Source organism: Impatiens glandulifera, chromosome 3, assembly GCF_907164915.1.
Source record: "Impatiens glandulifera chromosome 3, dImpGla2.1, whole genome shotgun sequence".
Taxonomy (NCBI): Eukaryota; Viridiplantae; Streptophyta; class Magnoliopsida; order Ericales; family Balsaminaceae; genus Impatiens; species Impatiens glandulifera.
In genome coordinates this window covers 15,686,852-15,712,603 of record NC_061864.1, presented here as the reverse complement: position 1 = coordinate 15,712,603, position 25,752 = coordinate 15,686,852, and the positions used below count along the sequence as shown (strand labels likewise).

The 25,752-nt window shown below is 25.1% G+C and overlaps 3 protein-coding genes across 3 annotated transcripts; all 3 read right to left on the bottom strand.

The window, feature by feature from the left end:
• Positions 1-93: 93 nt before the first annotated feature.
• Positions 94-548, bottom strand: LOC124933072. The gene has a single exon (XM_047473799.1). The coding sequence runs from the start codon at positions 520-522 to the stop codon at positions 127-129; it is 396 nt and encodes a 131-aa protein (XP_047329755.1). The 5' UTR covers positions 523-548; the 3' UTR covers positions 94-126.
• Positions 549-11,559: 11,011 nt separating this feature from the next.
• LOC124931313 (shaggy-related protein kinase alpha-like) lies at positions 11,560-14,269 on the bottom strand. Its single transcript, XM_047471749.1, has 11 exons — positions 14,021-14,269; positions 13,596-13,732; positions 13,436-13,528; positions 13,298-13,357; positions 12,952-13,224; positions 12,788-12,862; positions 12,640-12,696; positions 12,278-12,565; positions 12,115-12,198; positions 11,915-12,017; positions 11,560-11,833 (listed from the first exon to the last, which is right to left on the bottom strand). Exons 2-11 carry the CDS (start codon positions 13,689-13,691, stop codon positions 11,739-11,741), a joined length of 1,224 nt encoding a protein of 407 aa, XP_047327705.1. The 5' UTR covers positions 13,692-13,732; positions 14,021-14,269; the 3' UTR covers positions 11,560-11,738.
• Positions 14,270-22,470: 8,201 nt separating this feature from the next.
• LOC124932947 (peroxidase 5-like) lies at positions 22,471-23,662 on the bottom strand. Its single transcript, XM_047473663.1, has 3 exons — positions 23,407-23,662; positions 23,113-23,321; positions 22,471-23,029 (listed from the first exon to the last, which is right to left on the bottom strand). Exons 1-3 carry the CDS (start codon positions 23,635-23,637, stop codon positions 22,471-22,473), a joined length of 999 nt encoding a protein of 332 aa, XP_047329619.1. The 5' UTR covers positions 23,638-23,662.
• Between the last annotated feature and the right edge of the window lie 2,090 nt (positions 23,663-25,752).

The window sequence follows — 25,752 nt, the reverse complement described above, 5'->3', positions numbered from 1 at the left end:
ATTCAGCCATAATTAAATATTATTTAACTTAACCATCAAACATTAATTATAAAAAAAATATTAAATACAATATAATTATAATTAATCATTTGAAATATTATAATTAATAATTAGAAAAAGGAAAATCTAAGAAAGTGAAAGTTTAAGTTTCAAGCCATCTTCCTCTTCCTCATCATCATCTTTCCCTTTCCTTTGACCTGATCTGTAATTGGTATCTCTCTTCTTCTTCTTCAAAGTAATGTCAGGCCTGAAATCTTCCCACTCGAATGTGGGAACCCAATTAGTTCCGGCGGCAGTTTTCCGGTGATCTGCAGTCGGCGTCGGAGACAACTTAATCCGCTTATTTGCCGCATCTTCGTCTTCTTCTTCTTCTTGCTTCTCTTTCATCAGCTCTTTTAACCGGCGATCGCGGGCATCCCTGAAATTCCGGATGACGGCGAAGAATTTCTCCATCTTTTCTGTTTCTCCTTCTTCCCAATGATCGTCGCCGCCGTTGCTTTTCCTGTCGTCTTGGTTTTCCATTTCTGAATAAAGAGAAAAGCAAAAGTGTTTGCTGCTGCTGCAATGATCTTTACAGATGATGAGATGACGAATGGTTTTATATTCGATCGGACCTAAAAGTCGGTCTCACTTACCAACCTTACCCTACCCTACCATATGTTCTCATTTTTTTTTATTAAATAATAATAAATATTAGAACACCGCTTTGGTCCCAGTCCGTCCAAATAAACTAACGCAAAAATTAAATGACATATAATTAAATGAGATACTTACCTAGATGAACGAAATAATTAGCAAAATTCAATGAGGTCCCAAAACAATCCTTTAGAGACAAAAATAAAATAAAATTTCAAAACGATCATTTTGGGACAAAAATAAAATAAAATTTCGGGACTCGAAATGATCTTTTTGGGACATTTTTATTTTTCTTTCTTCTACCAACGTGCTTTCAAGACCCGAAATTAGCATTTTGAGACATTTTTTATTTATCTTTCCTACCCACCTGACATGTCATGTTGATTCATAGAATTGCTTTTTAAAAAAATTTCTTGTATTTATCATTTTTCTCTTAATATTTATAAAAAATATTATTTAAAAATAAATTATTGTCAATTTTTTAAATAATATAAAATTATTTAAATTAATTCAAATAAAAATAAATGGTTAAATTTTTTATATTTAAATAACTTAACATAATCAAATATTATTTCACTTATTCTCTAATCAATTAAATCACTACATTCATTAATTAATATATCAAAATATCATTCATGATCATTAATTTTTAAATAATATAAATTATTTGAAAAAAAAATAAATAATCTTTCAACTAAAATTTGCGATTTTATATACTTTAATCATAAAGATTTTGATTGAAAAAAGAAACAGTTAGATATAAATTATTTAATTAAGTTTAAAATATTTTAATTTTAATCTAAAATATATTTCAATAGAGATAAATATAAATAAATTATTAAATACTTATGAAAAAAAATATTCAAATAATTAAATTTATTATAATATATATTTTTAATTAGTTACATTATTTTAATATTTTTTGTTTTTAAATTTAAATTTTATAAAAATAAAGTGTTTTTTTTATATTTTAAGTGATTGATATTTAAAAAATAAATGCATAAATTATTAGGTTAATTTTATTAAAATATCAACAACAAAAGATAATTCTTTAACGCGTTTACAAATATAAAAATATATATTATAATAAATTAAGGACAATGATATTACGTTTGCAGAGTACAATGATTTAAAACAAATGTGATGTCAACAACAGACCGTAAGCATGATGTTGTCATCTCACATACCTTTTTCACTCTTTAGGACTTGTTTGGTTGTAATGGTCTATTTGAAAACGTCATTGAGTTGGAGCGGGTTTTGAACGATTTATTTTTTATTTATTTATTTTTTAAAATATTTTATTAAGTTGTTAATTTAATATAAATAATGTTCTGAATATAATATATTTATTTATATATTAACAAATTTAATAACACATTTAAACACAAATAAGTAAATATCTTAAAAATTATATTTATAATATTGGATATTTGAAAATAATTAGTATTTATTTAATTTTTTATTGTTATATTAATAAAAGTTAATATTAACATAGGTATAGTTTTTTAATATTTATTTTATTATATTTTAAATTTTATTTTAATATAAATTAAATCATTTCATTAAAAAAATTATATTAATTATATTATGAATAAAATCTTATCAGAGAGGTTATTTTGGTAATAAAAAATTGTTTTTTTTTTCTAATTTTTTCATTTGGGCTTTAAAAATCAATATATATTAGTAGTGTATGCTGAGCACTTAAATAAATGGTATGATTTGAGAGTTAGAATGATAATATTTAATATAAATAGAATTTCTAAAATACTATATAAAATTATAAAAAAAAATTAAACAAATAAGTTCTGTGTGTTTTGTAATTTGACTAAGTTTGATAGAACACTTAAAATTAAGAATTATAATTGGAATTAAAATCCTAATATATTTTAACTTATTTTTATAATTTTCAATTCCATTTTTTTAGATTTTTTATGTATTCTAAATAAAAATATATGAGTGTTTTTACCGTTATCATGTTAAACTAATAATATATTTTTCTTTTAATTTTAAAGTTAAAAGGTAGAATTTATATATTTTTATAAAAATATATCGTAAGTGAACATTTAAAATTAATAATATATATATATATATATTTAATTTAGAAGGTTAAATATTGAACTTGTATTTTTTTATTTATTTACAAAGTTAACATGCCCAATCGATATATATTTTTAATTTATTAAATTAACATTCCGAACAGATATTTTTTCTTTTTTTTCATTAGAATTGAACTCTAAACAAAAACTCTTGATATTTGAATTATACGTGTGAAGTAAATATTTTAATAATTTAAATAATATATATTTTATTTTTTTATTATATTTTTTTTCAAACATTTAAATTGGAATTGAATTAAAATTTTATATTTTTTCTCCACATAATAATTAAATTATAATTTAATTCCAATTTTTGTAAAATTGAAATTGAAATTCTAATTATAATTCTATTTATAATTGTAATGTAAATTCCATTTTTAATTTCACTTCTCTAACTGACCTTAGAATTTTTCAGTATGAATTAGTAGAGCTTTTGTTAATATGAATTATTTTGGACTAAGTTGGTAGCAGAAGAAGAAAATTGATATAATTTAAGAAAAAAATGGTTTTTTATGTATATATTATCTAAATATTTTTATCTTTAATAAATAATTTATTTATTAAATTATAAAGTATTTGAACAGATAATTTTATATTTTGTTTATAGAATTAAATAATTTAAGTGATAAAAAAATGGAAAAAAAATTATAATTGTATTCTTGGATAAAATTTCCTTATAACCCATATGAGAGAAGCCCAAATTAGTATTGTTGACTCAAATTTCTCACACCTTTTGAATATTGGTGATACATATTTTAAGTATATTGAATTTGAAAATTTTATCATAGGACCATTATTGTTGATTATTCTTTAAATTCCTTAATTAAGATCAAAGTCGGATTCAAACATGTTCACATTTCCAAAAATATTATTTTTCCAAGTAATTTCCTCTTGTCTGCCAAACAACTGGTACCAGTCCAAAACATGACGATAACAGAGTGATGAAAGCATGACAGCGTTGTTTGGAATCATTTTTTTTTCTCGAATATTATTGTAAGAATCACCTTTAATCCTGATTTCATTTTAACTAGCTCCAAACAAACTCTTAGAATGATAAAGACTCAAAATAATTTTAATAATTTAATTTATTATCAAACAAGATTTAAAAAAATAAAAATCATAAAAGTAAAAAATAATTTGAATATCAAACAGTCTACTTGATAGAGTAGAGAATATAATATAGAAAAAGTTTATAAAACCTGAAAAAACATATTAAAGTGATCAATAATTGATTCATTCCCACGTTCAGGTTTTGTTTAATACTATATAGAGAATAAAATCACGTCTCAAATCTTGATCAATAATATATTTTAATAAATAAATTGTCTATTTTTATTTTATTTTATTTTAAAGAAGTGGGGCCTCAAGCTTAAACTTGTTTATGAAAATAAAACAAAAAAGACATTTAAATAACCTAAAGGGAGAAAACAATGATTATGGGTGGTGATTTTGAAAAAATGATTATATTTTTTTGGTAAAAAGATTTAAAGGGTATTCATATATATAAATAAAATAAATAATAATAATTTAAAATTGATGTTATTTTAGTATTTTGATAAATGAATTGATTGATTTGATGGATGAGAGAGGATGATGTGATAATTGATTTTGTTAAGTTATTTGAAAAACCTGAATAAAAACACAGTCTAAATAACCAACTAAAAACTTAAATAACTTTTTTTTATATATAAAAAAAGTTTTTTAAAAAAAATCCAAAAAATAATAATCAAACAAGCTAGCTCTAGATCTAATAATAACAATATATATAAATTATGCCTATTATAATATCTTGTAAAACAATTTTATTATATATTAATTGTTTATAAAAAGACTTTCTGAATAGGGTCGTTATACAATTGAGGACAACAAAGACTTATGTAAGTCAATAATTAATTACTTTAATATGTTATGACTTGTATAAGTAGAACCTTAATATAATTAAACATTTTATATTACATTTTTCTTTTGTGATTTTACTTTGGAAAGAACATATATATATATATATATATATATATATATATATATATATATATATATATATATATATATATATATATTATTTTTTTTATGTAATTTAAATAGACTACTGCCAAGAGAAAAACAGATTTTGTAAAAAACAATACTATTATAAAGACTCTAAGTTATTATCATTTAAATATTAGTTATTGCAGTAATTGCATTCTCCAGCGTAGAAAATCAGTATTAAAACCTTGAGAAATGTTATACTCAACACCATACATCTCCCTAGGATCAATAAACTTTATTAATAGAAACATAAAAGTTAAAAACGAATGTGAAATAAATTAATTTATTTTTGTATAAAATTTCATTTGAAAACACAAACTCATACTATCAAATATATTAAGAGTGTGTTGCAATTGGAATTGTAAATAAGATTTGGGTCCAATTCAAATTTTTAGGTTTGAGAAGCATTAAAAATTAAAAAAATGAAATTATAATCGTAATTTCAATTCATTGAAACTAGCGCGTTTTTACCATTCTCAATTCCACTATTTTTAACTCGGAATTGTAATTCAAAACTTTATTTTATTTTAAATTATTTTCTAAATAAAATATCTTATTATTTTATATTTAAAACACGATTAACGTGTTCAATCAACAAACCTTTTTTTATTAATTTAGTAGGTTAAAATGTCGAACTAATATATATATTTTAAAATTTTTAAACAATACATATTTCTTTTTAGTTTCAAAAATTAACATGTCGAATCGACATTTTGTTTTTGAATTTAGTAAACTAAAATGTTGGATCGATATTTCTTTTTTTAATTTACGAAGTTTACCCATCGAACTGATATTTTTTTTTAATAAGAATCGAAACTTAAACAAAAATATTGACACTTGAGCTATCATAAATAATTGTGTTAAATAAATATTTAATAAAATAAATAATATATATTGAAACTATTATTTTTTTTTAACCATATAATTACAATTTTATACTTTTCTCAAACATATTAAAATTGACATTATAATTTAATATAAATTCTCATCAAATATTAATACTAATACTACCGATTATACTACTCCAAAAATATATATCATAAATGTTTTTATCTTAAAATAGATTTAACTTGTAAAAAGAGGCATACATTATATATGATAACAATTTAAAGCGAAAGCTTAAGATCAACACTATCTTCACATCCTGAGTGGACTCCATATTTGACGTCTTCTCCGGCTGGGGGAACGGCAGATCCGGCGATATTCGCCGGAAAAGCTGGTAGCTTTGCAGAAACATAATCTGAATCTACGAAATCTAGGGTTTTAAATCGTGGGTTCCTGGTGGTTGATCCTTCCGACCTTAAATTTTCACCAATCCGCAGAAGCTCTGTTTCCATAGCCGCCCTTTTCTTCTTTTCCTGCTGCATCTGGTTCATAAGAATAATGTCATGGCGAGCTCTTTCCATGTTTTGTATGAGAGAAAAGAATGTCTGGATCTTCTCTTCTTCCTCGTCCACAAGATTTTGGGTGTTGTCTACGTAGCATAAATTAATAAGTTTCCTCTTTTTGCTTTCTTTCTCCTCTTTGCATTCCATGGCCGCCGATCAAAAGTATAGAAAATATGAGTACAAAAAGAATAGGGTTATAGAGAAATGATACAATTTAAGTAATTTCCTTGTTATTTCCTCGTTAGTTGCTTCTCAATGGAAATTTTGTAAGAGTGCTTGGAATTCTATTTTAAATAATAATAATAATAATGGTTGTATTTTTTTTATTAATCACAAAGTGCCGTTTAATAAAGAAACGTGGAAACAATAAAAATAAAATAAAGTTTAGCTTTGACTCGAAATAAACTTTCAAATTAGTCCAGCATAAGTGTCTATTCCTTCCAAGCTGGGATTAGTTGGATTTAATGTTATTTGCTGAATTATTTAAAAAATAATGTTTGATGTTGATTTTAAGAAGGTGATAGTTTTTTTTATATATAAAAAACTTAAAATGTATCAATATATATAAAATATATATAATGATAAAAAAAAATTTAAAATTAAAATTATTTAAATATTTTAATGAATGAATTGAGTAACGTGATAAATGAGAAAAAAATAAAATAATATTTAATTATACTGAATTATTTAAATAATCTCAATCAAACAATGCTAAGTAATGATTTGCACACTAACTTAATTTGTACTGTTGTTTAATAGCATATTATTGAAAAAAAATATTATATTATATATATATATATATATATATATATATATATATATATTTAATCAAAAGATATAATATTTTGATATTTTAAGTGATAAGAAAATGTAAGATTAGATGAAAAGTTAATGGGACTTGTTGAGTTATAGGTTAGGAATTATTTATGAAGTTATTTTAAATAGTTTTGTTCTAAATTATTTTATTTTATTTTGTTAAAAGATGCGTGGTTTCATCAATTGTAATTATAAAGTTAAAACCTTAAATATAATTAGAATAAAAAGTATTTAGATTAACTCGGATTAGACTCTTTTATAAATTTCGATATTATGGATTTTAATGATATTTTATTAATGTTTATGCTATATCTTTGATGTTTATAATAAATTTTTATTTGTTTTTAATCGATTTTGTAATACAGTTCAATTTAATTTTTCTCAATTCATCTTACAAAGGTTTGTTTTTGTCACAAAAATGTTGGTTTTTTCAAAATATTAATAAAAATTAATTTTAAAAAACTAGTCTAGTTGTTCATTTAAATAATAATGTAATTATTGAAAGAATGTTATAATGAGAAATGAATTATTAATATTTGTTTTTACAAAACTAGATATTTAAGATTATTTACAAGTAAGTCCAACCAATCAAACAAAGATTATACTAAATAGAATTATAGAATTCATTCATGATCATGATGAGCCAGCTGGTAAACATTTCGATATGAATTTGGAATTGAGTTTTAATTTGTTGAGAATTAAAAAAATAATTTTTGAATATGATTTTGGTTACGTTTGTCATTAACAGTGTAATTGATGAGATTAAAATAAATTTAAAAACAAAATTTTAATTTAAATAAATATTTTTATTTTTAAGATCAAAAATTTTAATTAGTTAATTGTTGCTATTATTTAATATACTCATAGCAAAATGGCAATTTATACTAATACATTTTTTTTTTGCCACATAATTCAATTAAATAACGTTGTATATTTTCGTTTCTCAACATATAAATATTTTTATAAAATATATCATTATCATTCAAATTGAAATACACACATTTCTAAAAAAAAAAATGTATTATGTAAATACACAATTTTAAATGACATGTTATACAAAAATTAAATTAAAATTATGTAATTCTTAATAAATGCAATAATTGTTTTTTTTTTAATTTGGTATATATATAAATTTTTTAAAACTAAAAACAAAAGTCAGTCAAATTAAAATCAAGATATATAATTAAATGTCAAGCCTTAAATTAAAAAACATTATAATATTTATTAAAATAATAATCTTTTATTATATAATAAAACTTACATTACAATTAAAACTCGATAAATTATAATAATTTTCAAATAATTTATAGGATTAGACAAAAAAAAAAAAAAAAAAAAAAAAAAAAAAAAGACATTGAAATGAACTTAAAATCAACCAAATCATAAGACTAATTAAAAAAAACAGTGAGAGATGAGCTGGAGTGGAGCTGGTCCTAACAGTTCCAGCCACTAATTAATTTAGGTGTTTCCAAACCATTATGGATATATAATAAATTCATAATTATTTTTTTATTTTGAATAAATACAAATTTGTTTGATTTACAGAATTAATAAAAAAAAAACTCATATGTCTACTTATATTATGACTAACTACACATTTAAACTTATAAACTATTAAGAAGTTCGTATAAACATATCAATTATAAAACATTAGTCATTCCTATTTTATTTAATAACAACTTTATATATATATATATATATATATATATATATATATATAATAAAATTTTATATAATATTTATAAAATTAAACTCTCTCCTCTTTTTTATTAATTCTCTCAATTGTAATCCGTTCTATTCACTTTTTATATGTGAATATGTGATATATTTAAAAAATTATTCATATTTTTCTTTCTAAATTTTTAATAAAAATTTCTCATTCCAATTGACAAGAAAAATAAAGAGATCTAATGCCTTCTTATTGATTTTTTTTTTTTAATAATAATAATAATAGTTTAAAGTATAAAATAAAATAATATAATATTAGAATCTGTTAATCATTATTATATGTAGCTCTTATCAAAATTATCTATCAAAGAAACCTTATCAAAATTTGCAGAAAACTTAAGCAAAATATTTGACAATTGGTGGCACAATTGACTAATTAAGCAAACTTGATGAATGCAGGTACTTTATAGTGTAATTGTATATAATTTTATATTACTTAATAAGTTGCAATTATTTTGTATGGATCTAAACATTCAAGTTGGGTGAGCTTTAAAAAAAAAAATAGGATTAAGAATAAAAAAATAACAAATAATTTAATAAAACGAGAGTGGATAAATGTAATTTAAAAATATAATAAAAAGGTAATATATTAAATTAAAAGTTTTTAAAAATTAAGAGTTAATATCAAATTTGAAATATATATATATATATATAAATATATAAATATATATATATATATATATATATATATATATATATATATATATATATATATATATATATATATATATATTTATATATCTGTCCTCCTCTCCTGTCTATTAGATAATAAAATCCTACAATGTCTAGTAGCTTAGTAGATAAAAAAAAAAAAAAAACTAAATAAGAGCTATTTGATTCAGTTTATAATTACATATAAGTTGCTGTAAAAAAATAAGTTGATAAATTAATTTTAGCTAATAAATTATAACGAATAATCAAAAATACATTTTATTTTTAAAATATGGATTTAACCTAATAAATTTAATATATATATATATATAATATTATGGTATTTCTTTTCTTGATAATTTAAATTATATTATTGACAAAATAATATATAAATGAACTGTAAGTTATTTATTATTTATAAATAATATTAAAAAATTGTAATAATTATTATTTAAAAAATTAATAGGTATAATATTGTGTATATATATAATATTTATTAAATATTATTAAAAATAAATAAAATAAGTTGAATCATTAAAATAACTTTAATTATATATATATATAGAGGAGTGATAGAGAGAGAATTTGGTGAGGAATGACTTCACATTACCTTTATTGGTGGAAAAGGTAAAAGTGGGAGGAAAGAGAGAAAAAAGAGAAATTATTTGATTTTTTTAACGAATAAGATTATGCCAAGTCATTCTCTCACCAAGTCATTCCCTCACCAAATTCCATCAGCTAATCATTTCTCATATATATATATATATTAAAATAGTAATTTTTCATATTTGATATGATTAGAGTTACTTTTTATAATTTATAGGTTTAAACGAGACAATTATTTATATATATATATTTGAATAAAATAGTTTAAAAAGATTAAGGACCACAATGTAACCCTAACATATAAGACACGGGGAAACTTCACAGAAGAAATGTCGGCCTACAAACAGTCCCACCTTCATATGTTATTCCAATAATCTCCAATTCTTTTTTAACTTATTGTGAAAATTTATTTCATAGACTTATAAGAATAAATAAATAAAATAATTTATCTCTCCTTTTTCACACTTTTTTTTTACTTGTTTTTTTCTAATTAATTAGAAAATGATCACATCACTCTTCTAAATATATAATAAAATAATTTTATTTTTTTAAATGAAAATATTTTTATATTTTATTAATAATTTAAATGATCTAAAAGTATGTTCGAAGGAGTGGAATTAAAATTAGAATTAGAATGGAAGAGAACTGACATTAAATATTGACATTAAATAAGAAAATTTTAAAATTGTAATCAAATCTAATTAATATGTTTGAAAAAAGAATATAATAAAAATAATTAATATATATATTATTTATTTTATTAAAATAATAGTTTTATATAACCAATTAGGATATTTCAAGTGTTAAATTTTCTTTTATATTTTAATTTTTATTAAAAATATCGATTCATAATGTTAACTTCATAGATTTAAAATAAATATATCAGTCCAACATTTTAACTTTCTAAATTAAAAATAAAATATCGTTAAAAATTTTAATAATGTTTTAAATGATAAAATAATAAGTTATTTTATTTGAAAAAGTATAAAAAAATAAATTTTGAATTACCCTTTCGAACTAAAAAGATTAGAATTGAGAATGGGAAAAAAGTTTTAAATTTAATTTCAATTCTTAATATTAAAGGTTTTACTAAACATAATAATTAGAATTAGACTCAAATTCTAATTCTAATGTCAATGTTATCAAATTCATCCTAATTTATTATGAAAAATATTGAGTAAGAACCAAAACAATGAAAAACAATTTTGATACCATGGATCTAGACCATATTAGATTCTTCCTAGACATGAAATTGATTTGATCAAGCAAGGATACCTATTGGATGTTATAATATAAACCAATATGTTTGGGTTCAAAGTTTGAAACATTGATATTGTTGTTAGATAGACAATTATAAGAACATATATATATAATTTTCAGAAAACTCCGACAAGATCAAAAGCACTTCATATCTGAAAATATTCTAAAAGGATCATTGAACATTGGACATTCCTTCACAAAACCAAAATTGATGATACACAATTTTTGTAGTATAGAACTTGAGAAGGGAATAATTAATGTGAATTTTGACTATTTAAGAATATATTAACTTTGAGACAATTAATCTATTATGTAAAACTGTTATCTTTGGAAATCTAACTTTTGTTTTAGTATAATGTTAAAACTTAATCTCTTTAAATATAAAGAAAATCAACCCTTTGTGTCTCGAAAATCTTCAATATATACTTTAGCCCTTGCAATAATGAATAAAAAGAGAGTAATAAATAAAATCTTAAAAAAGGCAGCAATACTATATTTATCTTCAACAAATTCCCAAGATCATGGCTACAATTCATGATATTAATCCTGCTCCAAGAAAACCCAACTGCTTTCTCACGTGTGCAGGAATCAACTTCACCAAAATTTCTGTCGGAACATTCTTCAGTTCTGGGGATAAACATTTCATTTAAAAACACAATGATGGACAACAAAAATGTGCTTAATAATTTCCAACTCTTGAATACTTACCGTGAGGTTTGAAGTTGAATAGCGGGGGAAGAAAACGCCCATTTGGAAGTCGGGTATTCGGGTCGCGAAGCTCGTCGAAGAAGGGATGGATCAATATTTCGATCTGGTTAGTATAGAAAACACAAGTTATATATTAGTTTTTGGAAAAAAATGAGTTAAAAAGGCTTCTTTCTTCTACTCCTACTACTAATACTACTCACAGCCGAGCTTCGAAGATTAGGAGAGTATTGTAGAAGTCTCGACACAAGGTCCACTGCTTCTGGGGGTGTCCGTTTGTGGAAGATCTGAAAGTTAATCAACATTTGTTCTTGAATTATCTTAGAAAACTCAAAGAGATGTTCATATCATTGAAAATATCCATACCTTGTGCAAAGGGTGAGCTTTAATCTGGGGGAACTTGAATTCTGTATAGTTTGGATTCATGCACTTAATTTCTTCCCTGGTTGGTGTCCCCAATACCTTTATGATCTCAACAAGCTGGTCTACGCCACTCTCACCCGGAAACAGAGGCTGCCCGAGGAGTAATTCAGCCAGAACACAACCGGCAGACCAAATATCGATAGCTGTGGTGTATTCGGTTGCACCAAATATAAGCTCGGGCGCTCTATAGTATCTCGAACAGATATAAGATATGTTTGGCTCTCCTTTCACCTGTTCAATCCAATATTAATACATTTACAAACACAAACTCTATAAGAATTCCAAACAAAAACAAAAACACGAACCAAGACTTTAGCGCTTCCAAAATCACAAAGTTTCACTTGATGGGTATGCGGATTGACCTGCAAAAGCAGGGAAAAAGAGCTCCAAGTTTGAGTTTTATCCAAATTCCAAACAGGGATGAGATTATGTTGTTTATCATGAGGATCTTACCAACAGATTGTGAGGCTTTATATCCCTATGACAAACTCCAAGAACACCATGAATGTAAGCAAGTGCCCTCAATATCTACAATGACATAATTAAAATGATGAATTCAGAATACACAAACTAATTATATTTATGAATTAGGAAACAAATGCTAACAATAAACCAACCTGGAAAGTGTATAATTTAATATAGATCATGGGCATTCTTTGATTCATCTTGTTGTAGTGTTTAATAACGCGATGAACTGTTTCGGGTACATACTCCATCACCAGATTCAGGAACATCTCGTCTTTCTCTGTTGTCGAGAAGAAACAGTGCTTTAAGGATACTACATTCGGGTGGTCAATCGAACGCATTGTTTGTAGCTCTCTGTTCTTGTATCTCTTGTCTTGAAGAACCTTCTTTATCGCGACTGTCTCACCAGTCTCTAAGCATTTCGCCTAAACAAGAACAAAAAAAATGGCTTAACAAGATTGAACAACATTTCCTTAGTTTATACTATAAACAACTAACCTGAAAAACTATCCCAAATGAACCTTGTCCAACCGCACGCTCAGCCATATAACTAATTGTCTAGAGAATAAAACATCAATTGTAACATGTTCTAATTACAACATTTTAGTAAAGATTTCTAAAGATTAAAACCCCTACCTGTTTCGGTTGGCCATTTCTACCCCCGATTGTTGTAACGATTATATGTCCTGTTTCTGTTCCATTTTCCGCAATTACAGAAGCTTCCATATCCTATAGAAACAAACAGAGATTAATAATAATGATCATGATAATGAAAGAGACGAAACTTCTCAACTACCTTTTCATCCTTTATTTTCATTTCATTCATTTCGTGGGGAAGCTTATCGACACCGTATGTGTTCTTGGAAGGCTGATTAACTGTCACAGAACCCATATTGCTATGTGGTTTTCTTAATCAATCAATTGATTAATTTCCTGTTTAGTATTAATAAGAGAAAATAGTAATCAATCAATCTACTAATTTCACAGACTGAAGAGTCTGAAGATATTTGTTCCCATATTTCCAGATCTTAAAAGAAATAAAGAAAAAAGGTGCATTAAGATTGAATTTTAGTTTGACTAAGAAGAGAAAGTGCAGCTCAAGAACATTATATATCTGAAAATGGTAAGAAGAAGGATCATACACAAACACAGAGGAAACGAACAAAAGATAGAGAGAAAGAGCAGTATACACAAACAAACACAAAGGGTCGGAGAAATTACAGCGGACACGTGATAGAGATGCGAAATCAATCTGACCCACAAACAGAGTAGCTGTTTCTTCTCCTGTAAATCGACGAGATTGAGCTGTCTAGAGACAGAGAGATAAAGAGTAAAAGAGAAGAGATTGATGATGATGATGATGGTGGTGGAACTGGAAGGGAAGTTAGGAATTCGGGCAAAGTTGCAGTCTTTCTACTTTTGTTTGGTCGAAGATGCTTTTCTTTGGCGAGGTTTGATGACAGTCAATACAAAGAAAGCCTAACCAAACCAGTTTAATAATAATTTTTTATGTCTATGCTTTTTGACCGTTCAAACTTTAACAATCTCACAAATTTCCTAGGCACTAATTTCCTTATAATTTGCACGCTTCCTTTTACCTCCTTTTATTAAGTTTTTTCAAATTTCTTCTATAATTTATATCAATTTTACGAGTAATAAAATAAAAAATTGTGAAAAAATAATTACGGTAAAAATATGACAATATTTTAAATTTTAATTTTAACCGTTTTAAGTTTATGAACGAGTTAACCCACAATCCGACCCAAGTATCACATATAAATCCAAATTAACCACAACTCTCGACTCGACAAACCGGACACTTTAAAAATTAAGTATCATTATATATATATATATTAATATTAGAGCAGTGATAAATATTAAATAAGAACGAAACCAAAGTCACTAGTTTATTTGTGCAGGATAAAAAAAAAAAATATTATAAAAAAATGGTTAAAATATCCCGAATATATCAGGAATTTTTTTTTAAACATGACAATTTTGAAAAACAGAAAATTATGACTTAAAAAATAAAATAATTTTTCTTTTTTTCTTACACTTATCTCTCCCTAAATTTCCTCCCTTAGACAAATATCCCAATATGATGAATACATTACTAATAGAGTTATGATTTCCTATGATCCAAATGGGTTGTTTTGATGGGACCAGATATGCATTACAAACTTATAAACTTTATAATTGAGTAAAAAATTAGAGTTAAAAGAGTCTTAAACATAATATAAAGTAAAAAATCTAGGAAGACTCAACTTAATCAACTCAATGTAAAAGAAAAAAATGCATTTGTTTTTATTTAAATGTATAATCCGTAATTATTCTATATTATATTGCCACATAAATAAAGTTCCTTATAATTTTGTAAACATTTTCATGTTTTTGAATTTTCATATGTATTTTATATTATTTACATGTTTTTTTATTGTTATTAAACTCTTCAATTTATATGAAGAGATATTTGAAGTCAAATTAAGATAAATCAAAAAGATGCCATCTACATCTTAGAGTACATTTAAAATGTGCTTATTTTAAAATTATCATTTTACAAAAAGAAAAAAAAGGAACATTTCATATAAATATTTTAGAATAAAGTAAAAATATCCCATAGATGTAGATAATTTGGGATTTGCGTGTGATTTGGTTGGTCAACACATTTGATTAAAACAGTAGCAAAAGAAAAGACTCAACCGACCTTGTTTGGATTGAGATGAGTTATGTTCATAATTTTATTCACATTGAAAGTATAAATTTTTTTGATTATTTGGTGAAATTTCTTAATATGTATTAATGTGTTATAGAGAAAAAAATACTTAAAATATTTTAATTAATATGATTAGTTAAGAAATATGTAGAAAATATTAATTTTGTTTGAACTTAGAAACTAACACAGTCATAACTTTGATTTTCCACTTAAAAAATTATTCAAAATAAACTAAATTACAAAATTGATTTTAGAATATATTTATTTGATTTAATGTCAAAATCAAAGTTCTTAGATAGCAACCACACGTCATTTAAATTTTCAAACCAAATACAGTACGCAGTTGTCAACCTACGTTTAACAATTATACGTTTAAAATTGTGTCATAAATTCAAATAAACGTTTTATTGATTATTTCGTTTTTCTACTGGCTAATAAAAAGGCATCAATGGAATATTCTTGACCAGCAAAAGGCATCTTTTAGGTTATTTGATTTGTATTCATTAAGTCACATAGAAATATATATTTAAAATAGAAATGACCATGAAACGAAATTATAAGGAAATCAAGACAAGTGTTTTATTGTTTTAAAAAAAAAAAATTTTTTTTGTTATTTTAATATTTTGTTCACGAGACATTCAAAACTTTGTTCATATTCAATTTATTTTTTTTAAAATAATTTTTATTTTATTTTATTTTTTGAATGCCATATTCAGCTCTTCAAAAAGTCATATTCAGATCTTTATAAAGTTATGTTCGAGTTTTCTTATGCTCAACTTTTTAAAATTTTTTTTATGTTCAAAGAAATTTTAATTTTTTAATTTTAAATGTCATTTTATGACAACATAGACCATGTTGATTATTAATTTTTTTTTACAAATATAATTAGAAAAATAATTTGGAAGAAAATTTGAGAAAAAGAATGACATGGTATAATTTGATTGCCTAGAAATTAATTTTTTTTTACTCTCTTCTCACCCTCCATTACTTTTTCATTTTTCCAACTTATTCTTCACTATCACTTTTCATACAATTTTTTTTTTTATATCAATCATATATAACTACAAATAGAATTATTCAAATCAAACTTATTTTTTTTTTGAATGATAGGATATTAGATTATTTAAATAAAACTTAATTTTAGTAATAATAACATATTTTTTTTCAAACTAATATCATGTTCATCGCTTAGTAAGACCATGCTCATAAGGCTATGTTCATGATTTTTTTTTTATCTTCAAAGAAACTTCAATTTTTCTGGACAATATGAAATCGTGTTGATTATTATTAAAAAACTTACAAATATGATTATTAAACTAAAATATTATTTTTTATTAATTATAACTACAAATAGGATTATTCAATTCAAACTTTCATTCTTATGAATCATCAAATAGTGAATTATTTAAATAAAACTTGCTTTTAATAAATAATAACATATTTTTTTGCAAACTAATATCATATTCAAAACTAATATGATGTTCAGCATCTCATAAGGCCATGTTTAGCAACTCATATATAGGATTATGTTAAAGACTTTTTTTATGTTTAAAGAAATTTATTTTTCAATTGTACCTAATTTTAAAAAGTCTTAAACATGACCTTGTTGAACGCCTATCAAAATTATGTTCAGCATATTTTTTTATGTGAAGGAGTTCAAGCTAAATTTACTTTTTATTCATTAATTTAACTTTTAAGTTATTATTTTATTTTATTTTAAATATTATTTTATTTTTATTTTTTTTTTCTCTCAAAAATTGTAAATACATCTTCGTGAGTTTACTTTAGTTCATAATTTCGTTGACATATGATCAAGACCCTGGGTAAGGCAACCTATGCAGTTGCATAGGGCCCCCAATTTTATAGGACACCCAAATTTTATAAAATAGTTATATTATATTATTAATATTATTTTTTCCTTTTTTTTCTCTTTTCATATTAATATATTTATAATTTTTTCTCTTTTTTTTTCTCTTTCTATATTATTTACTAGTTTATATCTAATTTCATTTTATATTATATATAAATATTAATTATATTAAAGCTATTATTTGGGCTGCTTTTCTAACCTAATATCTAAATAATATTAGTAATAATAATAATAATTTTTTAACCTAATCGGATAAGTGGGCCTCCGCTCTTTTCTAACCTAATATCTAATATTAATAGTAATTTTTTAACCTAATCTACCAAGCGGTCATCATTTTATATTCTAAGTTTTTAAGTCTAACCTAAATCCTAGCCTCATTTTTTATTTCGTATCTTATGATTCTATCAATCTACAAATTCACATAATAATTTTCTAATCCTAAATCCCTACCAAGTGTTAGCTGGTCATTTTCTATTTCTTTAAGTTTACAAATTCGTAACAACAAATCAACAATCATCTTTTGAGGTAATCTTTTGAGGTAATGATGTTATTTATTCAGTTATTTGTTTAATTTTTTCTTATTCTTATTGTTTATCTCTAATATTTACTACTTTAAAAATTAAAATATCAATCATTATATTTTTTCTTATTGTACTCTTATTGTAGAGTAGTGATATCATATCATCAATATTATCTCAAATCAGGCTATTACAAAAAACATATCACCCGCCAGGTATTTTTGTTTTCCCATTTTTGAAGTCTTGAAATCTAGATCTAGTTAAATACTTTTACAAAAAATTAGTTTAAATATTTTAGATTAAAATGACGAAGAAGATTATAAACGATAAAGATTGAATAAGATTTCGAAAATATGAGTCTGGTGCTTCTAAAAGAAATATCAAGAAACGATACGAGGCAATGACCGAATCATTAGTGGGTTCGAAATTGTTCAATACTAAAAATCAAGTTCTCTACTTTTAAGTCAAGGAGAAGTATGTTTTCATAGTTTGTTTGTTTTTTAAGATTGATACGTGTTTTTATAGTTGTTAATTATTATTGTATTTTTTTCTCATTTAAAATTTATTATATTAATATTTTTGATATTTATTATGAAATGTTTTATATATGAGATATTGTTGTTATATATTTAGTTCAGATATATATATTTTGTTAATTAAAATATTTAGAATTATTAATTTTATTTTTAAAAAAAATATTTATAATATTAGGGGCCGCCGGCCCTGCATATGACGATCTTATTTAAAATTATCTATCTAATAATAAGGTTTGAAGGTAAGGAATTAAGTTTATTTATTTATTTATTTATTTTCAAAGTTAAAATATTAGATGCCATATTTAAAAAAAAATACAAGAATATATATATATTTACAATATTACCATATTTTTTGAATCGCTAATAATGCTCAAGCTAATTAGTTAGCTAAAGATAAATGACAAATGGAAGAAAATATGTGTGTATATATTAAAAAACATTTTCTAAATTCACTTATATATATATATATTAAAAAAACATTTGTTAAATTCACCAAATGTACTTCCATGTAAAACATGTATATAAGTAAATGTAAGAAGAGTTCAAAATGAAAACAATAATTAGGGAAAATATTCAAATCCAACTAATGAAAAACTAAAACAACTTTGAAATGCTAACGGACTGTTTAAATGTCAATTTTGAAAGGTTAGTTTTTATTTGAAGCTGGTTTTGACATTAGGGTAATTATTTATTAAAAAAAATTTAACTAGACTTAATATCACACCACATAATAACCCTCTATATTAAAATCTCGCATATCTCATTTAATTTTTGTAACAATTTAACTAAAATACTAAATCACTCTTATTTATTTTTATAAAATTTAAATATAAATAATTGAAAACTCAAATAATTTACATACATCAATATTTGTTTTTCAATTTTTTTAATAAACTCAAAATCAAAGAGCTCAAAAACACTACCACAATTCACAACTCTATTCTCTATATCTTCGGGTTTCATTTAAACTAATCAAACATACCACTTCACTTCACACCCTCATATTCATTTTTAATATCATTTAATTTATTAACAAAAATATTATATATTTTAAATTATTATTTTTTATTTTATTATTATATTTTTTTATCCTTATTTTTTTTTATCAAAATAAATCTATATCTCATCAAAATCATCTCCAATTATTAATTTCTCAAGTCGTTTTTAAATAAACTCACCATTAATCGCTAATGACAAAAGAATAAGGTATAATTATGAGTCACAACTTTAATTAATATAAATTAAAAAAAAAATTATATTGAATAATATATATTATATCTAATTAATTTATAATCATTAAATTATATATATAAGAAAATGAATATAATAATAACAATATTATTACAATTTCTAAACCGATATATTTGAATAAAAAATTATATTTAATTTGTTAATTAAAATGTTATTTTAATAAACTATTACTTAATTATATATTAATTCAATAAAAACTGAAAACTGAAATGTTTAAATAAAAATTTGATATATCATTATCATGAATTATAAATAACTTTTTTTATATGAATATATTTAGAATATTTTGATAAATTTTCATATTATTTTTTTAATTTATGTCTTTACGTTTTATTGAGTTATACCTTATATTTGATTTTTTTTTTTAATTTCATTAATTAAGTTTAATATTTTTAAAATCAATTTTCGTCTAACACGTTTATTCAAAATTATACATCTACACAATATTTTTTTTTTAATAAAATATGTGCATCTCAATTTTAATAATAATAACAACGACAATATTTTACAAAAACAACTTATATGTTAATATGAGAAAATGAAACATACCTTTTTTTTTTTTAAATAGAGTTATGTGACCATAAAAAGAATGTCAAGTGTAAATATTGTTATTTTGTTATATGTATAATAAAATATAATAGCAAATGATTACTTTAAAAAAATAAAAATATATATATTTAAATTAAAATATTATTTTTACAAATATCTTTATCTCATCCAATATTTATACTATTAATATCACACGTAACCAACAATATATCCAAAATTTATTTCTCGAATTCCTAATAAATTCAAACACAACTCTAACATCAAACTCAAATATATTTCCTAATGGGCTTAATATTTATAATAGGTACTACTATAGTTTTATACCTTCAAGACATAAACCAGACCGAGATTAAGATGAAATAGAATTGAATAATTTGATATGGAAAATAAGATTCTAAAATAATGATTATATATTCTTGGAAGTAAATAAATTTGTGAGAATTGTAATCTATAAATAAAAAGAAATAGTATAAAAAAGACTCACAAGTCATGATGTATTTGCAATAGATAATTAAATAAGTAGATACAACAAAAGAAGACTACACACGTCTATCATAGATGATTGACATCGAATTCATTTGTACTATAAATTAAGAAGTTTAAATGATTAACAACTAACAACAAATCAATATATGAAAGTTGTTGATATATATATATATATATATATATATATATATATATATATATATATATATATATATATATATATATATATATAATTATAATGATGTTTAATTTTTAAAGTGTCCGAATTGTCGGGTCAAGAGCTATAGTTAATTTGAATATATATGTGAGAGTAAATTGATACTTGGGTCGGACTGTGGGTTGACCCACCCATATATACTTAAAACGGTTAAAAATAAAATTTAAAATGCTATAGGTGTGTTTCAAACTCGCAACCTAACAAAAACAAGTACAACTCTTTAACAAACTAAGCTAATAACATTTTAAATTTCAAATTCAACACCAAATTTGATCAACGCGAGACATTTTAAAATATAAATTTAATTTTTTAATTAACTAATTATAATTTGAATCAAATATTTTATTGACCAAAATAAAAGTGAAAGGTCATGGGACGAGAGATTCATTCAGAAAAAATATGTAAGAAAATAAGTTGTTTTAGCGAAATAAATAAAATATGAAATGAGATCGTTCTATTTTTATTCGTGATTTATTAAAAAATTTAAACATTAAATATATATTATTTTTTTATTATTAAATTTATTTTAATTATATTTTTATCCGTATGAACAGGACATCAATTTTCCTAATTAATTCTTATGTCATTAGACATTATTACTCTTCAATTATAAAATTTTATCATTAATCAACTACCATAATATACAGACCGAATCTTCTGTGACCAAAAATTTTGTGTGCTTCTGTTCCAGCCAATCATTATTAACTCTCATGAAACAAATGTTTTTTTGGACTGCTGTCTATCTCTATTCATTTTAGCATACATTAACTATCATGTTAAGTCCACAAAGTATACAATAGTCTCTCAATAATAATAATTATTATTATTATATTTTTACTTAATAATTAATAACATAATATTACATATAAAAAAATATATAATAATAATAATAATTATTATAATGGGTAGTTATTGAACGTTCCACATTTACACATTTAGCTTAAAACACCGCACATGTATAAAGCAACCTAGCAATTACTTTAGATAAGAGCTGGAGCGAATTGGATGATTGTTGTGGGCTGCCCTTCTCCCTCTCACTCTATTTTCTCTAATGTTCACAAAGAGTCATCTAAGTCTTTTTTTTACTCATCCGATTTAAGCTTAAAAGTGTTTTCTATTTTTAATTTTTCTCTTTAAATTTAAGAAAGAGAAATGAGCTTAGCAAATAAGAAATAGAAAGTACATCCTTTAATTCAAATTTAACTAATTTCAATGTGAATGTATTTTGTCCTATCATGATACATATAGACAAGATTTTTGGTTAAATGCTGTCTATTAAGAACATATTGATAGGTTGAATATAAAATAAATAATATGTATTGAAAATGGTTCACTTACATAACAATTGTCCAAAAGAATAAAAACATTTATATTTAGCCTTTGAACCTCGGCCCGGCCCAAGAAGAAAATATTCCACACTCATGATCAAAAGGAATTCAATAACAACAAGAAGAGTACAAAAAGAGAGACAAACAAACTTGGGCTAAAATAGAATTAGAAATGAAGAAAATGCTTGATATGTTTGCATGGGTTAGTTTCTAAAATGGCAGTTAAGCCTTATCTGACCTTTCTTTCCGGTAAGAACACCAATCTTACCCATCTTGACCATGGCAGCAGCAAATTTCTTAGCCCATTTCGACCCATATCTTGCATTGTCCAGCACCGCCTTAGCCGTGGATTTAGTGGTTAGCATTGTCTGATCAGACGTTAATAATCCCTTGTTGGAGATCACATCAACGTAGTACAAGTTGTCCAACCGGTTTGGAGTCAGCGGGTCTTGATTCACCGTCGGGTCGACCGAACCGGTTCCGTTGGCGGTCTGAGGAGGGCAAATACTCTTTAGCGTTTTGGCGTAAGCTGCGTTTAGGGTGGGGTCAACGGTTGGGTAGAGGCGGGAAGCAAATGAAGTGCAGTGACTGATCCCGATGGAGTGAGCCCCGGAGAGGGTCACCATCTCGTCGGCGGAGAAACCCTTGCTTTTGAAGATCGCCGCGTTCTGGGTAGCGGTGAAGAACGGGGGAGGGAGGTTTCCGCGAATATCGCTGGCCAGAGAGGTGTTGCCATCTCGACGCCCGGCAGGAACCTCGTACCTGTTAGTAGTAGGTATTGGAATTAATATTAATTAGCTAGCGATATTGGATAACATTAACAAATGAATGCATTAATTAATTACCAGATATTTCCGAGCCTATAAACGCTATCGCGGGCAGCAAACGCAAGGATGTCAGCACAAGAGACGGTCCTTGGGCACACTCTTTCGAGAATGGCTTTTGCGGCATCGATGATTTCAAAGCCTCTTAAGCTTGGGTTGTTGGCCGGATGGTCCTTTTCAGCTGCCGGACCTCCGGGCAATGCATCCAACAATACTGAAGCATCGCAACCCTGCATTTCGTACGTACACATCCAATTTCAAATTGATCAGCCTATTCATATATATATAAACATGATTTTGATTTGGGATTCTTACCCTAACAAAGCAGTCGTGGAAATGCAGTCTTAGAAGGCCAGCGCCGAGGCCAGGATTCTTGGAGATGAACTTGTTGACGGCGTTACTGATAATTTCCTCGGCAGGTGGGCAAGTGCGTCGGTAGAATCCCACACTAAATGGACTGGTTTGGACCGGGTGGCATGTTGCGATCGAGAATAATGTCAAGCTGCAAAGGAGTAAAAGTTGCACACTCTTGTTGTTGATCTCCATTTCGATCTCTTCCTAATTACCAATTTACAAGGAAATTGGGATGTGTATGAAGATGATGATATTGGATTGGGATTATATTGCATTTATAGTGGGAGAATTTTGAACTATTCTTTATTTAATTAGGGTTGAGTTTGAGACAACATGTTGAGGAGGTGTTACCATGTCTTCTTAATTATTTAGTCACAGCAAAGAACTAGATTATCTTTTGTTATTAGGTTCTGACCTCTAATCAAAGAAATTTATAATAATCAAAACTTTAATTTCCCTCTTTTGATTATATATATATTTGAGTTATTAAAATTAGTCATCAGTAATCCTAGTCTCCTCTAACCCATGTTTCTAAGTGCATTGGATCAAGTACTCTTTGTCCCTTCTTAAAATAAAATCGAAGACTAATTAGCCAAACTCAATTTTCTTTTAGCAAAGACCATACATTTTAAAAGTCCCCTTCTTTTATTCAACGGGCAACCTTTCCCACGAGACCCAAGCAAACATGAGTTGTTGTCTTTTTTTTTTTTATTTTTATTTTTATGTTTTCTATGATATATAGACACATAATTAAATTAACAAAACTCACGAGACCAATTTTTTTTGCCTCATTTTGATTAGGTTACAGCCTCTGATAAGCTTATATCGATGAGAGACAATTTCACTGCATCCTTTTCTTCGATCAACATTCGCATCAAACACCTTTGAACATATTAGGGTTTCAAACACCTCTCTATAATTAAATTTGATTAGGTTAAGCACTCTCAATTACGCGCTCAAAATACACCAACGGGTGATAAACCTTAATAACTCTACACGATTTTACACTGGTAAAAAAAGGACCTTTACCGACGGTTTTTCCCGAAGGTTTTATAAAACTCTCCTAAATACTCCTGAGAGGAACAAATCTTTCGCTATTAAAAATAGATTCCGAGAGGGGTGTAAAACCTTCGGGTTTTTTCATTATTACCGAAAGTTTTACAAAGAACTTTCGGTTTTTACCTTCCCAAAAAACCCAAAAAAATTCTAAGTGTTGGATGTGGGTTATTTGCGAAGGTTTTTGGAAAAACCTTCGGTTTTGAAATCCCTTGGTTTTTTAATTGCGAAGGTTATTCAAAGACCCTTCGGGTTTGCCTTTTTTGAAATTTTCATTTCCGAAAGTTTTACAAAGAACCTTCGGTTTTGACCTTACATTAAAAAAATCAGATTTTTTTCTAAGTATGGGGAAGGGTAAAAATCGAAGGTTTTCAAATAAACCTTCGGTTTTGACCTTACATTAAAAAAATCAGATTTTTTTCTAAGTATGGGGAAGGGTAAAAACCGAAGGTTTTCAAATAAACCTTCGGTTTTGACCTTATATTAAAAAAATCAGATTTTTTTCTAAGTATGGGGAAGGGTAAAAACCGAAGGTTTTCAAATAAACCTTCGGTTTTGACCTTACATTAAAAAAATCAGATTTTTTTCTAAGTATGGGGAAGGGTAAAAAGTGAAATGTCCTTGCGTGAAATGTTTGAACACGCCGTTTATGGAAATAGACGAAGTGAAGACTCACCTCATCATTTATGGAATAAATGTGCATTATGAGTACTGGTATTGTCATGGAGAAAAAAGACGTACTACTCAAGTGGTTAATGAAGATGTCGATGAAGATGACGATGACTACGATGATGATGATGATGATCAGTCAGAGGATGCCGTACCAGAATTCAACGATCCGAGAACGGAGACGAATAATACAGTTAACGAAGAGGCAATGAAGAACGTTATATGCACAATTTCATAAACGATATGTTCTCCAACGTTAATGATGTCCCGAACAACCATGAACCAGTCGAAGATGCGCAGAGATTTTATAAAGTGCTTGATGATTCCAAACGACCATTGTATGAAGGTGCTCGAATAACGAAATCATCGGCACTGTTGAAACTACTTCACATAAAGAATGTCTGTCAATGGACAAATTCTTCGTTCGATATGTTGTTGCGTCTACTTAAAGACTACATATTACCGATTGACGCTCAATTGCCAAACTCCTACTACGAAAGTAAAAAATTCATTACTGATATCGGGCTTAAGTATGACAAGATAGACGCATGTAGGAACAATTGTATGCTATTTTGGAAACAC

Bases quoted from the DNA above. Each gene is read 5' to 3' on its own strand.
- LOC124933072 (XM_047473799.1), bottom strand. From the start codon at position 522: ATGGAAAACCAAGACGACAGGAAAAGCAACGGCGGCGACGATCATTGG.
- LOC124931313 (XM_047471749.1), bottom strand. From the start codon at position 13,691: ATGGGTTCTGTGACAGTTAATCAGCCTTCCAAGAACACATACGGTGTC. The intron at 13,358-13,435 runs GTAGGGGTTTTA...TTTATTCTCTAG, and splicing joins GAAATGGCCAACCGAAACAG to ACAATTAGTTATATGGCTGA. The intron at 12,199-12,277 runs GTATGGATATTT...ATTAACTTTCAG, and splicing joins AAGCTCACCCTTTGCACAAG to ATCTTCCACAAACGGACACC.
- LOC124932947 (XM_047473663.1), bottom strand. From the start codon at position 23,637: ATGGAGATCAACAACAAGAGTGTGCAACTTTTACTCCTTTGCAGCTTG. The intron at 23,322-23,406 runs GTAAGAATCCCA...TACGAAATGCAG, and splicing joins TCCACGACTGCTTTGTTAGG to GGTTGCGATGCTTCAGTATT. The intron at 23,030-23,112 runs GTAATTAATTAA...TACTACTAACAG, and splicing joins TATAGGCTCGGAAATATCTG to GTACGAGGTTCCTGCCGGGC.